General features: G+C 36.1%; 1 protein-coding gene and 1 long non-coding RNA gene across 2 annotated transcripts; both read left to right on the top strand.

Moving 5' to 3' along the window:
• Positions 1–2,872: 2,872 nt before the first annotated feature.
• On the top strand, positions 2,873–4,993 carry LOC113691920 (uncharacterized). Its single transcript, XR_011815970.1, has 2 exons — positions 2,873–3,195; positions 4,479–4,993. It is a non-coding gene; the product is annotated as an uncharacterized lncRNA (long non-coding RNA).
• A 4,118-nt stretch (positions 4,994–9,111) lies between these two features.
• Positions 9,112–11,619, top strand: LOC140008666 (uncharacterized). Its single transcript, XM_072053507.1, has 3 exons — positions 9,112–9,982; positions 10,230–10,377; positions 11,148–11,619. Exons 1-3 carry the CDS (start codon positions 9,343–9,345, stop codon positions 11,617–11,619), a joined length of 1,260 nt encoding a protein of 419 aa, XP_071909608.1. The 5' UTR covers positions 9,112–9,342.
• Positions 11,620–16,339: the final 4,720 nt, after the last annotated feature.

Genomic DNA, 16,339 nt, shown 5'->3' on the forward strand with positions numbered 1-16,339 from the left:
GGTTAAAGTCTCTGGTGGTCTTGTTTCAGGCCACAAGAGAAGTAGATTTTTTGAGTTACAGCTCAACCTAGCTCATATTAGATGATTTTACAGCTCAGCCTAGCTGACGTTAGATGATTATTTGGAGTAAAAAGTACAAAGCTGGAATTAGAAGTTTCCCACAGCCAAACATGAAGCCGTAAGAAAATCCATTTTACAAGTCCAACCGAAAGTCTACTTTTGACAAATAGCAGTGGAGGAAAGCTAAACAGGCCATTCTGAGCTTATCTGTGATATCAGCCTTCCTTTATAAATTCAAACAGCAGGCAGACATGACCAGGAAAGGCACTTCCAACGGGATTTCATGCAACTCTGTGGCTCTCAGCAACCATCCCCACTCCACCCCGAAGACAGGCAAGAAAACGAATCAGATCCTTCCAACTGGGAAGAAGATATGATAGGGAGGGGAAAAAACTGAGTTAAAAATTAGGTGCTTCATTTTAACATTTTCTTTCACATCCCCAAACCATCATTCTTGAAGAAAGCACGCAAAAAACAAAAATAATTCTCCATCTTCTTAACTAGAATTTCCGTTTAAAGCACCAAGGTGTAGACAGATTACCAAGTTCCAATACCATTACAAGAATTTGCGGAATCATTCACATTTAAAATTGGTTTCCAAATCGTATCTTAAAATCCATACAATCAGCCTGGTCAAGTAAAGAGAGTTCAACCAGCTCAAGGGCGCGGAGCCAGAAAAAATTCTTAATGGGGGTAAAAGCAATACTAAAATTTTTTACCTACTTTTTTTCTAATTTTTTAAGCCAAAAAAAAAAAAAATTCACCAACAAGTAAAAATGATGCATATATTCCATGAAAAACATAAAAAGACAAACTCAAAATTATTAATGTAATAATAATTTTATTTAAAAAACAAACTAAACTATTTACAATTGCTCAGTGCGAGTTTTTATATTTTGATAACTAATTTGGTTGTGGAAGTAAGAACGACTCTCGGTTATGGAGGAAAAATGGGGACCAGTGGAGAAAAGGAAAATTGGGAAGTGGGGACAAAGAAAGTGACGATATTGAATGAATTGATTAAGAGAAAGAGTAACTAGCTGCTTGATTGTGGAAGCTATTGGCTCTCGGTTGTGGGGGAAAAATGGGGGACCACAGAAGGGAAGGGAAATTGGGAATTGGTGGTCTAAAGAGTGGTGTCCAAAGGAAGTAAATGATATGATTGGTACTTGCTAGTTAAAATGAAAAGGCGTTTTTTAACTTATTTCAAATGGAATTTGTGCCCGCGTATCTTTTTAGAATTTTAGCTTATGAACTAATTTAAAAAATCACGTAATTCTTTCATATTCTTTCTAAAAAAAAACTCCGAAGTCACATTTAAAATTATATTAAAATTGTACAAGTATTATAGGAATTTAAAGGGGCATTGGGGCGTGCCCCCACCTTAAATCCGCCCCTGAACCAGCTGTATCAATGCAAAAATAACTCCCTCTAAAGCTTCTGCTCTCAATCGTGCCAGAAGAGATGTTTTTAAGGGACAGAACATTTCTTTGAAAGCAATTTTGTTGAAGAGATGGAATTTGCTTGTGAAGATCCAACGTCAACAAAGAAGCAACACTCTGTTCAACCTTTCTAAAGAGGATATTTGGCATCATCAATTCTTCTGAATTTAGATCACACCTTTTCCAGAAATAAAACGCGTTTGGCTAAGAAAATTTTCAAGTCATTTAACTAATTTGTCCACCTACAAAAGAAACTATAAAAATATCATATGCGTAAGCAATAAATATAAATTGGGAGGTGGGTAAACCGATACATACAAATGTGAAAATACTTAAATTATTAGGAGGTTGACCATTTTTCGGTTTGTATGGTGAAAATCATGTATGAATCATCTATTGCACGATTCTGGCTAAATCACATTTTATATTGGTTTTTTCCTTTCCTTTTTTAATTTGTTTTTCAATAATTAGATATTGTAGGAAAAGAAGGCTCATAGATGGAACGATTTTATATGAATACTAAAATTTAAGACACTAAAGACACAATAATTGCAAGAACAATATACTTAATAATCGATTTTTTTTTTTTTTGGGGATAGTAAGAGAGCTTCCTAAACTGGCCAACAAGAGATTTTAAACTCTGCCAAAGATTCCATTCAAATTCCACAAAGTCTGTGCACACTTTTTTTTTTTTTTTTTAAATATAACTTCATAATCAAGAGTATTACTACCTCAATTATTTGGGCAAAATACACTTTATTCCCCTATAGTTTAGTAATTTTTTTTATATAATCCTCCTATAGTTTCAAAAGTTATATGTAATCCCTTCATAATTTGAATTAAAGTGTGAAAATGACAGAAATGTTCATTTGTAATGGAACCCATGAAAAGATCTAAATTACCCTTGTTTAAAAACTAAAATGACTGAATTAATCAAAATATATGAACATAATATGTAGTATAATACTTTAATTTGTATGGTTTTATGTTTTATCATAAAACTCTCTTATAGTTTAGTATTTTACTATATAACCCCCTTATGATTTTCAAAATATATATATAATTTCCGTGATTAATAAATAATTTTCAACTTTACATAGAGGTACTTTTGACATTTAAGCTGACTCCGTCATGGAATGCAAATTCTGTCATTTTGGCACTTTAATCCAAACTATGAGGGGGTTATGTATAGTTTTTGAAACTGTAGGAAGTTATGTGTAAAAGTACTAAATCATAGGGGGATAAAGTGTATTTTGCCCCAATTTTTTGATTTCTAACTTCTCATAAAACAAATTAATAAATGAAATTATTATTTTATACTAATTGGACGTCATTAAAAAAAAACCAGATAAATTAAATGCTTTTGGTGATTATTTTTGCAAAAAAAAAAAAGCCTTAATTTCATTTTCCACTTCCCACTGAACTAAACCCTACTGTAATCGCACTATTCCCCCTGGTTTGTTCTTTACTCTGTCTCCATCTCTCGCACCCCATTTTTTGCAGCTTCTTGGGGGAAGCATAGATAGATCGGTAGATTGCAGAAAATTGAGAACGAGAAACCTCAAAGATGCTGAGATTGTTGAAAGAAGTGGTAGTCGGATCTGGTAGAGGTCTTAGACAGTTGCCCTACAATATTGGCCAGCCACATTCCTCTGCTAGGGGTCCTCTGGTTCCCTTTAGCGGCACTACCAAGGTCCGGTTGTCCTCTTCCTTTTTTTTTTTGTAATGTTTGTTTCGTCCTGCTATAGAATTTCATTTCTGAAATGGGTTTCTGTTCTATGTGAGAATTTGTACTCGGATATAATGCATCGATTCGTGTACTGTTTGTTTTAGTTTACGTTATAAATAATCGAGAATCTGTTAGAAGATGCGGTTTGGACTCTCTTTCTGAGTAAAGCCTTGAAGGCGTTGGATTTTTGCTATGGGGTTTACTTATGTGGGATTGCATCAGATGGACTTTCAGATTGCTTGCTTCAGTGATTTTGTTGTATTTTAACAGTTTTCTTGCATTGGTTTCTCTGTTCATGGAGATGCTTTTAATTCATTTTTTCTTCTTATGGACTGTGGGCATTTGTTGATATCATTATAGGATAGCTGGTATTAGCCCCAAAATATGCAAATATGTGTGTTTTGTGATTTGCAGAGTTGCTTCTTGTTTGACCGTGAGCAGTTAGTCGTCTTCAAGTATGCAGAGAATATGCTTATATGTGTTCATAGTTTCTGAGTGGCTCTAGTCTAAATTGTGTTGTTTAATGATTGGACTAAATGCTGAATTTTCCGTACAACATGGGGAGCCTAAATTGCTCTGCTATGGGCTATTTGGTTCACTTTGCTGGTACTAATGTGTTCCAGCTATCCTCTTCGTTATTTTTATTCGTGCTACACAGAATTTGATTTCTAGGTATATGTTTTATGTGTAAAACTGTACTCTGCTGTAATGCTTCAAAGTTCCAGGTTTGTTCTGGTTTACGTTAGTAAACAAGGATGATGCTTAAGAATTTGTAAAAAGCTTCCGCTTCTTACTCTATTTCCAGTGAAGCCCTACAGATGCTTGACTTTTGATGGGATTTTATCAATTGGACAATCGTGTGGATGATTGAGATAGCTTGCTTGCTGGCCTGTTTGGGTTAGAATTTGAGAGTGACTGTGTTGTTCATTAACAGTTTCTGGTTTCTCTTTCAATGGAATTGCTTGTAACTCATTTGATCTTCTTATGTCTTGTCTACTCTGGCCATTTTCTGACACTGCTGTAGAACTCTTACTAGCTCCAGAATCTGCAAATATGCTTCTTTTGTGACCTGCGAATTTGCTTCTTGTTCGAGGGTGATCATTTAGCTGTGTTTAGAATGCAAACACTAGGAAAATATGTTTGCTTTGTGGTCATATTTTCAGAGCAGCTCTATTTTAAATTCTGTTATTAAACAACTGGACTAAATGCTGAACTTCTGTTTCTCGTTTTGGTAATGACTATTGCAGTTTGGTGGATTATTTCAAGTTGCTAGCTTCTCTTCAGGACGATCTATATGGAAGGGCAGCTTTGTTGATGCCTTCCTGATGAAAAAGAAGATGAGAAAGAACGTTTCTAACATGAAAATTTGGTCAAGGAGATCTACTATTTGGCCAGAACTTGTTGATTCCACTGTGCGAATTTACAATGGAAAAACTTTTGTCCGTTGTAAAATTACTGAGGCAAAGGTTGGTCATAAATTTGGAGAGTTTGCTGTTACACGGAAACGAAGACCTTCGAGACCGAACAGTGGACCAGTAGGGAAAAAGGGGAAAAAATAAAATGTATGAGCAGATAGATGGTGGTGTTTCATGCACTGATTTTTGTTCTTGTAATAACTTGTACTAATTCTATTCATCTTGTTTAGTCTCTTGAAATGCAAATCTGTTTGTTTAGTGTCCTGATATGTAGCATATGATTTTGACAGTTTATCTGGTTCTTGATAATTGTAGAACTATGAACATATGGTTCTGAATTTCATGCACTGATTTTTGTTCTTGAAATAACTTGTACTAATTCTATTCATCTTGTTCAGTCTCTTGAAATGCAAATCTGTTTGTTTTTTGTCCTGATATGTAGCATTTGACTTTGACAGTTTATCTAGTTCTTGATAATAGTAGAACTAAGAACATATGGTTCTGAATTTCATGCATTGAGTCTAATGTGATGAGTGGGGGTATTGAGATACAGGTAATGGCTGAATATGGAGTTGAAGGGTCTTTGTCCAAGCAGTTTACCCTTGAACACTTAGAAGTGGTTCTGTGGCCTCTGCGATCTTGGAAAGATGGGGAACTTCTCTTCAGATATGAAGATGAAGGTTCTAAGAAACTGATATCCTATGATCCTTCTAGGAAAAGAAAGCAGTATTATTCTGATTTCAAGTCCCCTTCCTTTCAAGTCTTTAATTATGTTGACAGCCTGGAATCTGTAGAAGGGTGTAGAAGAGCAGTTTGTGGGAATGTTCCCTGCTGACTGCTGAAATGTAAACTCTCTTTGGCATGATTTATAGTGGGCTTTGGCCACTGCAAATTCTTTTAATACTGTTGCATTGCTTTCTTGTCCTGCATCTTGGGAATGGTAATGTTATGATTTATGTTTACATTTACTTCTGATTGCTGCAGCTTGTATGAAGGGTTTGATATATTTTGATTCCAATTATCCAATTGTTGCTTCGCAAACTTTATATGTCCTAGGGCGCCTCTTAATCTTGCTAACATGTTGTGTGATGCAATGATATTTATGCTTGTTTTGTATGTATTCTTGAGCATGGTAAACTTTTCGAGCTTATTATAATGGCTGTTGTTGCAGCTCCTGCTGCTGTGTTTCAATAAAGTGCATAGTCTTTCCTGTGAATTTTGGATGCTGCATGGAATTAATTGCTTTGATTCTGGTACCACGGACTGATTTTGTTGAGCCATGCAGTAGCACATGTATCTTCACTTTGTATCTTTAGATGGTTATTTTGAAGCTTCCCTTGTATGGTTAATTGGAAACTGCTTTAGCTTGTGGAAGAAAGACTTTCGTAGCACGTAATTTATGGGACAGATCTGCAAAACTGCTTGTATTAGACAGCATTCTTTCGACTTATTTTGCATAAGCAATTTAATTTGAACTGAAATCAGGTTGCATAATCATCAAAACCCTATTAAGATGGGTTCTATGAATGTGTACGAGGGCATCATGGTGTTTGAACTTTCATGGACTCGAATGAAATATCTAGACTAGAAGCTTACCAGAGAAAAGGGGAAGATTTCTTGCTTTTTCTCCCAAGATGAATTTCATCATATTAGTCTTGTTGGCTCCAAGTTATACACAAAATATATTCCTTTACCTTTTTTATGCTTCTTCATCTGCTTATTTTCCTTTATCTCTTTCTAAATATTTAATGAAGGTATGCTAAAAAGGGAAAAATAAAGTTTTATATCCTCTCCATATATCTGTAATTTCTGTTTTTACTTTATTGCAAATTGTTTGATTCGAGGACCTTCAGACCAACTTGAAATGTCTACTTGTGCATAATTCCTCAATCAATTAAAAGGATAAGACAATATCCAAACTGCATGCAGGCGAACATTCTTGCCGTTGAGTTGTACATTATTGTTTTTAGGGAAATGAATGAAATGGTGAATAATTTGGCTAAAACTGTTATACCATATACATGTTTGATTTGTATTCCAATCCTCTGAAGGATTTGAAAATACCAACAGTAAAAGCGCACAATTCCAGCTGCTTCTCATTTGCTTTAGAAGAGAGGACACACATATGGACTAGTAATGTAAACTGGCCAGTTGGCACAAATTAAGGGTAATTTCAAAAGACTTTCTTGAGATTTCTAATAATTTTACTGTTCTCTTTTGAGATTTTGAAAATATCACTTACTCCCGGATATGGGGCAGGAGCGGTCGTCAGGCCGACCGCTCCTGAACGGTCCTCTCACAATGGTAGACGAAAGGACCACAACGAGCCACGTCGAACAGTTTTGGGAAGCGGCAAAAACGACAGTGTTTCAATTAGTAATGGGAAAAAGAAAATGAAGCTACTAACGGAGCCCGTCATGAAGCGTCAGCTCCAGTCAACAAAATCCCGCGCAAACAAAGCGTCAAACACAAATGCATCGTCAAACACAAAAGTCTTTTGGTTTCCCTCTACACTGACTATTGCCAAATTTCAGTCACACAGAACACTAGAAAACGGAAGTAAAAAGAGAAAATAAGAAAGTGGCTGGAGGCAGAACAAGCAAGTGGCTACAGGCAAGAAAGTGGCTGGGGCAAACTAGGGAAAGGGGAAAGTAGGGAAAAATACATTTGTGACGAAGGAGCAATCCAACATGCAGAGTTGTCACGGTTTGAAATCTGGAAGGGCTTGGTAAAAGTGAATCAAAATTGTAAAGTGGAACGTTGGGGCATCTGAAGAAGAGAAAAAGTAGGAAACACCCAGGTAACAAAACAACAATGTTATGACATCACTTTCGAAACTTAACAAGGTGGTGCAGCGATGTGAGTAGTTGTTAACGTCATAAATGAATAGGTTAATTGATCTTTAATGATTTTGATAGAACAGAATGTTTATTGGTACTAAATAGTATAAGGTATGTAATTTGGTGGCCAACACTGAGGAGAACAGGTGCAGAAAACTTAGTACGCCAAGTGTTTGCAAAATCGTGTGAATGGAATGTGGAATTGCTTGGGTAATAATATAACATTTGTACTAGTTATTGCTTTGAACTTATTGCAGATTTTGTTCGCTAGCAATGGTTGTGGGCGGATTATAGTTTGTTTGTTTGTGGTTTGTACATGTTATTGATGGTGACATACAAAGCGAAAAAAAGTGTTACAAAAATAGTTTCCTTAAGTATATATCAGAGTGTTGTATAAGGAGACATTTGATATGAATAAATAGTGACGCAGAGTAAAATTGTTAAGCTGCGTGAATGCATATAACATTGAGATTGATAGATGCATTGTGGGCAAAAAGGTTACAAGTTATTTTAACCAGGCATGTTGGACAGCAGGTTGGATAACTGTTACATGCAGTGATTCTGAAGTTACAGTAGCAGAACTGTTGTGTAAAATTGCATGAACATATTGTGAACTTTCTAGCTATTGTTTGTTAGTTAACTCATATTTGTATAAGCACAGGATAAAGAGAAGAAGTCGATTGTTGATAGGTAGGGCAGCCGACGACAAGCTGAACAAGGTACGAAAAATGATTTATATAGTGTTCAGTTCGACATACTGAGTGTGGAAAAAAGATTACAAGTTTTGCTCCGCTAGTGTGACTGAACATGAAGTTGGATAAGTGTAACACTCAGTGACTTAGCAATTACAATATAAGAACTACTCTGTAAAATAGTATATTACATAATTGTTCAATTGGTAACTCACAATTGATACATAACTCATATGTGTACAGTAGAACAAGAAATAGAAGAAGAAGTCGATTGTGTAAAAAATGATAAATGAGTGAGAGTAGATCATAAGTGGAATTTGCCCCATAGAATAATTAACTCACTGTTAATTTTGGCAAACATAGTGTAGAAGGAAAGTTACAAGTTTTTAAAAGTATTGTTATTGAGATTTGAGAGTGATGTATTATATATGTTATTACTTTGTAATGCATTCAGAATAATCTGGGAAGTATAATAGAACTGAAGTGCAGTTGTATAACTCTTAGTTCAGATGGCAGGAAAAAGATCGAGAACTTCAAGTGGCCAAGGTGGTAGAGATGAACCAGTAAGAGAGTTTGGTGGCAAAGAACCCGAGGCTTCATCTAAATCACTTAATATGTAAGTGGCTAATGTTTGTGTCTCACAATTTGTATAGCACTCAAAAAGTGAAGTTGGTGATAATTTATCGGCATATTGCAGTGGGAAGAAGGCAGGGAAAAGAAGGAAAAAAATGGCCACAAACACAGCTGAAGATGAGCAAATGGAGGTAGCAGGAACAAGTGAGATTGCGGAACCACTTCCACCGTTGAATCCATGGATGAAATTCAGGTCGGATTGTAGGTAATAGAAAATAGCAATCATTATTTAACAGCAGTATTAAATTTGTTTCACTGGACTTTGTGGGCAGGAAAGAGTATCAATGTAAGGTTTTGGCGAAAGGAGTGAAGGTGACAGAGATATGCATATCCATCATAATAAAGAAAGCAAGCAATCTACTATTTAGAAAGAAGTATATGGAATATAAGTGAGGACACAAGAAATAGATGAATTTAACGTAGGTGATATTACAATGCAGTATAATAATATTGCCCGAGCAGCATACAATGAGTTGAGTAAGGAAGACATGATGAAGCGAAAAGAGGAGTACCTGAAAGAGAAAAAAGCATATGAGAAAGAAATGGCACGTCAGGGAAAAGCAGGGAAAAGCAGCATGCGATCTGGTCGAATCATTGTATACGGAGGAAAAAAATAAGGACCAGAAGGTGGCAATGTACCGGGATACCGATTGCAAAGAAGGATTTGAATATGAATCTGCAGAAGAAGGACATGATGGTGAAGAAAACGAGAAAGATGATAATGAAGATGCGGGTGCCAAAGATCATAATGAAAACCTTCAAGCTAGCGATGGTGAAGGAGGTTGTAGAGCAACAGATGATGCTATGAATGTGAGTGGACAGAGTGAGGGAGAGGACCACAGAAATGGTAAAGGTACAGTGACAAATAACAATGAGCAAACGGATGAAGGTCCTTGCCCATCTTCGAGCACTGTGACACCAATGAGGACAGTCACGGGTGTTGAAAGTAGACGTCCAGCTGAAGTAAACAATGATTTCTTAGAGATGAACAAGAAGCTGCATGCGAACATAGAAGATCAACAACAACAGGAGCTGCATAATAGTCACAGCCGTGAATGTGGTGAAGATAATTGTCTAGAGGAACAACCGTCAAATCCCAGTCAGCATGAAAATCCTGCATTTGATGCAAACACTCCGAGAAGGCTACGTTCATATGGTCGAAATCGACAAGGTTGGTTAAATATTTTTGTCTATATTTTCATGGTTAATAAATAAATGTACGATACAGAATAGTTTTAGAGAGTATTTTGAGAATTTACTTGCATATATTAGATATATAATCTAATGAACAGTTACAAAGTGTTCATTGGTTATTACAAATACGTTGACCTCAAATTACATGCACAAAACCCATTTTTACAGTCTCCAGTTATAACACAAGCTCTGAAATCCTTAATCCTTGTCTTCGATTGTGTCAGGGAAGGAAGTTGAGCAAAGGCCTACTCGAGCAATGAAGAAGAGCACGATGTTAAGGTCGACCGAGTATATCCTGCTGGCACATGTGACAGTTAACTTATATGAGAAAAGGGTTGCTGCCTACGCATGGGACCCAAACAAGAATCCCAAGTAAGTTTCTCACCAAGGCTTTAGTCCGATATCAGCATTTTCTAGCATTTTATTAAGCTGTACAGAGTTGCTTATTGTACCAACTAATTATTGTAAGATTTTGTGTAATGCAATGGTAGGGACATATTGGTTCAAATGTTCCAATTCTCCCTAACACGCGTTGATTTGAAGACACTTGGCAATGGCATGCATGTCTTGAATCGGGTTAGGAATTTAAATTTGATGGCCATGATTAGCTTACTTTTTCAAGCTGCCTTGTGACCAATGATACAGTACCTCTATATTATTTATTTGCTAATATTTAATTAAAAAAAATCGATTGAGGATCAGGTCATTGACATGTTTGCCCGCCTGCTAAATTAGGGTGGGAAAGGTGTCGCAAAGAATAAGATGGAACGTTACATCGTTGAACCCATAGCAGTTGTGAGTTTTTAAATTACTCTTGCCATGTATCAGCCAATTTATTTTTTAACCCAAAATTTGAAGTTTGCTTCGACGTGAACATAAATGGATCAGTAATGGAACTGAAATCCCCAACCCTGTGTGTCACCTTGATGCTCGCAGGAAGGCATTTTGAAAATGCCAAAATTGGAATCACTTTCAAATATCAGCCTATCTGCCAAGCTAACGAAGTTGTTCATATATGTATATACATGTATTGTTTTCCATTTTTGAGAGCAAGTGACTCATTTATGGATTGGTAATATTGTGATGTAACTGCAGGCTGAGTTAAACGAGCTGTATAACATTGCTGTTAATAACCAATGAAGGATATTAAAGATTGCAGAAATATTGTGTTCTCATTCGAGAGCAAAAGCTTCCACTTCTGGGCCTGAAGCATTGGACAAAGGAAAAAAATCTATACATGAGGACTATACAATGTACACGAGTCCTGATACCGAAGAAGAGCTAGAATTTCAATCTGCTGAAAAAGAGGGCAACGATAAAGATGATGATGCTGATGAAATTGATGAGAAATGGTTTGAAGAAGATGAGCATAATGCAGCGCAGTATGAAGAAAACGATGCAATTACGAGGACAAATATTGAAACCAGAGAACTTCCAGAGCTGAATGAAGATGTAATGGACATGGAGAATCCAATTTATACCTCATCAGTTGTGTCTGATAACATCAGTCAGGGATTGCAACAAGGGGCCACCATGACAACAACTGAGCAAGGAAGCAACAGTATGTTTGAAGAGTGTTACAAAATAGTTATTGGAAAGTTACGGTATGTTTGAAGAGTATTACAAAATAGTTTTTGTAGTGTTACAGTGTTTAAAAATTAATACAGAACTGTTATTGTTACTATTAGTTACAGTGTGTTTGAAGAGTGTTACAAAATAGTTATTGGTAAGTTACAGTGTATTTGAAAACTGTTATAAAATAGTTAATAGAATGTTAAAGTGTGTTCGAAAATTAATACAGTGGTGCTTGAAGACTATTAATTACAGTGTGTTTGAAAACTGTTACAAATTGGTTTACAATTTGTTACACAACAATAGATATGAAATCATATGAAATACATGTTCTTCGCATTTTAGGAGGCCTTGACATTGAGATTAAGCACAAGTCTACACATGCAACAAAGAAGAGCACCAATATGCAATCAGTCGAGTAAATTCTACCAGCACATGTGACAGTAAGCTTGTATGATAAAAATGTAACTGCATTCGAGATTGTAACATCGGAGCCTTGTAACATAATCACCTTGCTACATCCAATTATTATGTTTATTGAACTTAACAAGATTGTATGGTCCATGCGCTGTATTTGAGTAAACAGATTCCATTCCTGTGATGTACTAGTTGGTCTCATATATGTTGGGGTCTGATATTTTACCATATTAGAGGGTATTGCGGACTATAAAAGAACCCCCTTGCAGGTGTATATCCCTTACACAGACAAGACTCCAGTTTGTTCGTCCCCCTTTCATTTTCGTCCGTATTATTATTCAATTTCACACTTCAAATTTCTCTTCATATTAAAGTGGCAATGGATCTGTGTACTCGATTCATTTTTTGCTATCTTCAACCTCCCTATAACAAGGATTACAGTCTCATCAATACAGTGTTCAGTTTTAAACCAAGTCTTGGGAGCCAATTAAACGCATCTAGATTTGCTTAATGTTCGGGAAGATCTCGCTATTTTAATGAGATGTTCGAGAAGGCCTCGCTACATGTAATGTTGTAGGGTTCGAAATGATCATCTCTATATTAAGTGTCTAAGAAATTTAATGTGCCGAGAGAAGGAATTATTGTTGGTGCCAAGAGCAATTGCACAAACAAGAGAAGAGGAAAGGTTCATCGGACGTTAAATAACTGTAGTATCACTAGTTGTAACATCGAAAAATATCATTAGTTGTAAAATCACTAGTTTTAACTAGAGAAGACGAAAAGCTGCCGATTGCCAATTCATTGTTGTAATGAATTGTAACATACACCTAACTCGTTGTAACTCAATCTGTACATCTCGTTATGACTATTTGTTGCATTTTAAATATTAGTTACCCCACTTTCAAATTAGTTGTCCCAATGAAATATCATGTTCTTTTGCGAAACTGTTACTTGGCATGTGGTCGTGTGGAACCAATCCGAGACGCCAATTGTAATTTCATTTCCGTACTAAAGGAGTAATACCTATTGAAGTGCCTGTAATACTATCTATAATACTCATCATTAACACAATTATAAGCCACATATCTAAGTTTTAACATAGACGAACATGACAAGGTACCTGTACAAGCACATCAATAAGTTGTAACAGTTTATTAACTTCTTGTAACGTACATATGCGGCATTCCCTGGTAGGGACGACATGGCTGCATTTAGTAAATGTTCGTCCACGAACACCACAAATCTGGTTCTAGACACCTTCATGTCTGAAAAATCTGGTGCTAGACACTGCAAATCTGGTGCTAGACACCTAATGTTTGAAGTAATTTTAGAATTACAATCAACAAGCATAATTCATTGAGAGATTGTACATTAAAACAAGCTTACAATACGGAACCGATCGAAATTGAGCAATATCTTTTCTGGACAAGTACGAACATCAGTAAATGAGGTGAACTTGGGGACGGAGAGCAACAAACTCAATTGTTTGGAATAACCAATTGTTTTGTATTCATAAAAATTGTAGGTACACATCATTCATCAACCTGCAACTGAGGGGAGTTGATGTCAATAGTTAGTCGCAATCCCAAGGTGCTATTTCTTTCCTGAAATACGTAACGATAACAAATCAGTCAATACAGTTAATGATACATACGGTTAATGATATACGCTGTCGAAATATCCAATTAACAAGACACCATATATATATGGGGTAATGATAAAAGCTTGTCACCTGGGGTGATGGTGAAAATACATGATATGCATCCTTATTACAGTGTGTTGAAATTGTTGCACGCTCCGCCTACGTTGTACAATATAATTATTCAATTATCAACAACTCATTAGCAATGCCTATATTGCTCAGTTCCAAAGCTAAATTGGTCTAGACACTATAAAAAAATGATATTTCAAACCATTAAAATATCTCTGACGGAGTTATGTTTGAAAAATATAAAAAATTTGGGGTGCATCCATTCTGTAGGGACACTGCCAGAGGCCCCTGATTAGCCAATCGGTGGATTTTCGGATAATACAAAATAATATGTCATTAAAGCATTATATATTAACTACAAAATATGCATGCTTAGATAGCGTTCGGGTGCCCACCATTACAATTAAAGAAAAAGTAGCTCTACGATACGAAAAAAGGACCTTATTTTATCTACTAAATGTATGCATACCATTAGACTTTCCTCGATTTCGGGAGCAACAGTGTTTAGAGGGCCATTCACTGACTATAACTCATTGAATGCATCTACGAATTTTGTATGGGTCAAATAATTATATAAAACAGACAAAAAGAGTATATCATGAGGGATGTCAGCCATAACAAAATCATCACACAATGTAACATCATCATAACTAATTGTGCTGTAAGAAACATCCAAATAAAAGTTAAAGCCATGTTTATTTTATACTAACCGAAACTGAGTCAATTGATGAACGGCATCCCATAAACATGTGTTCATCAAATGAAATCGATGTCGGCTCCGATTCTGAGACCTGTATTATTGACACGACAATAATGTTATTTTATAGTGAATGGTACTTATGGATTGTAGATAGGGAATTACGATAACATTGTTGTAGCATAAATGTTTACCATAATAGTTATTGGATCCATACCGTAGTCTGTGTAGTTCTTGACAATCTAGATTTTCTTTTTAATCTGTCAAATTTATCGACCCAACTTCGCATCACTTTACTTCTCTTCCCACTGGTACATTTTTTAAATCCTCTTGCGATTACTGCCTCTCCCATTTCATTCACAAATTGAATCTTATCACGTTCCTCCACACTCAGATCATTTTCGTCGGCGCTCGTGTCCTCTTTGGCATCACATCACCTTCGTACTTGCACTTCACACTTTTCTTGTAGCAACTATATCTCCTAGACGTGGTCACGCCATCTTTATCTTTATTCAGATAGTTTTTGCGTATACTAAAACCCATTTTAAAGGCATATTTGTTGTAAAACTTGTACGTATCCTCTTCACTGTTAAACTCCATTCCCAACTCAGGGATCCTATCTTCTGTCAATTTGCTGCAATTCATTATTTCTGCTCCTACCAATTATGCATCAAACACCATAATTTGTAACACTTCATGAATTGTATGTACATAAACGACAAGATAAATGTATATTACCATTCATAATGTATTATGAATCACACATTACTCGTATACCAAATTCTATTATTACACTTATCAATACGATTAATGAATCACATCACCTTACTTTTATTCTAAGACAACGGCATTATTTATGTACTAATAGAACTCCATGTACACTAAGTTATATAGACTGTAACGTATTGGTCACACGGTGTAAGTCTATTTTAACTGTATGTACATCCACTCTGCTGATTATATTTAGGTTCTAGGTTCTTTAGCTCACTGGATCTTATATCATTCGTTAATAACAAGCGCCTAAGCCAATTGCGCATTTTCTACTATTTCTACATTTTGAGGGCCAAACAAAGTATTTTCTACTCATTGTAATATATTTCTTACATTATGTAATTAACTTACAACACCAGGTACACCCTTTTATTATTCACATATATGTCTTTTCATCTGCTTCACCTCAATGAACTTTACGTCTTCATTTTATACACACTGCATGGTCAGGAGAGGAGCAAACTAAGATTGCATGATGAGCATAGACCAACTACATATTACTCATTTAACAGACTGTATTCAGTAACATTACCTTGGTCTTCACCATACGCTTTATGTTTCACCGAACTCGGAGAGCGCAGTTGCTTATGCTATTAAGTTGCACGACAAAATCTGGCTTCGTGAGATGATTAATTTCCTCTGTTTGCTTCTACCTTGCCGCCTGCCTTGCACGCATTCAAAATGGATACAACACTCTCATACCCAGCTTCAAAATGCATACAACACTCTCACTGCACTGTTTGCTTTCTTCCTTATGCACTCAACACCATACCCCAACTCTCTCCACCCAATTTTTTGTCAATTGCTACCTGCAGCAGGACGTCTCCTCTCTTCCCTCAGTTTTGTTTTGTGTGGCTCTCCACTTTTTTGTTTGCTTTCTTCCTTATTCACTCAACACCATACCCCAGCTCTCTCCACCCACTTTTCTGTCAATTGCTACTTTCAGCAGGATACCTCCTCTTTTCTCTCAGTTTTGTTTTATGCGGCTGATTCAAATTTTGAATTTGATTTTCAAAATTCAAACTCTTCCGTTTGGTCCGTCATGTTCCCGTTTTGGCTAAACATTTTTTTTTGAAACGCCGTCGTTTTTGGGGCCTGTTGAAGGCTTCCTGACGTGGAATATTTCTCGCCTCACATTTGGGTCTTGTGAGGAGACCGTTCAGGAG

Source organism: Coffea arabica, chromosome 6c, assembly GCF_036785885.1.
Source record: "Coffea arabica cultivar ET-39 chromosome 6c, Coffea Arabica ET-39 HiFi, whole genome shotgun sequence".
NCBI classification, from domain to species: domain Eukaryota; kingdom Viridiplantae; phylum Streptophyta; class Magnoliopsida; order Gentianales; family Rubiaceae; genus Coffea; species Coffea arabica.

Coding starts and splice junctions, on each gene's coding strand:
- LOC140008666 (XM_072053507.1), top strand. CDS start 9,343: ATGAGAAAGAAATGGCACGTCAGGGAAAAGCAGGGAAAAGCAGCATGC. Junction 9,983..10,229: donor ATATGGTCGAAATCGACAAG/GTTGGTTAAATA, acceptor CGATTGTGTCAG/GGAAGGAAGTTGAGCAAAGG. Junction 10,378..11,147: donor GACCCAAACAAGAATCCCAA/GTAAGTTTCTCA, acceptor TAACCAATGAAG/GATATTAAAGATTGCAGAAA.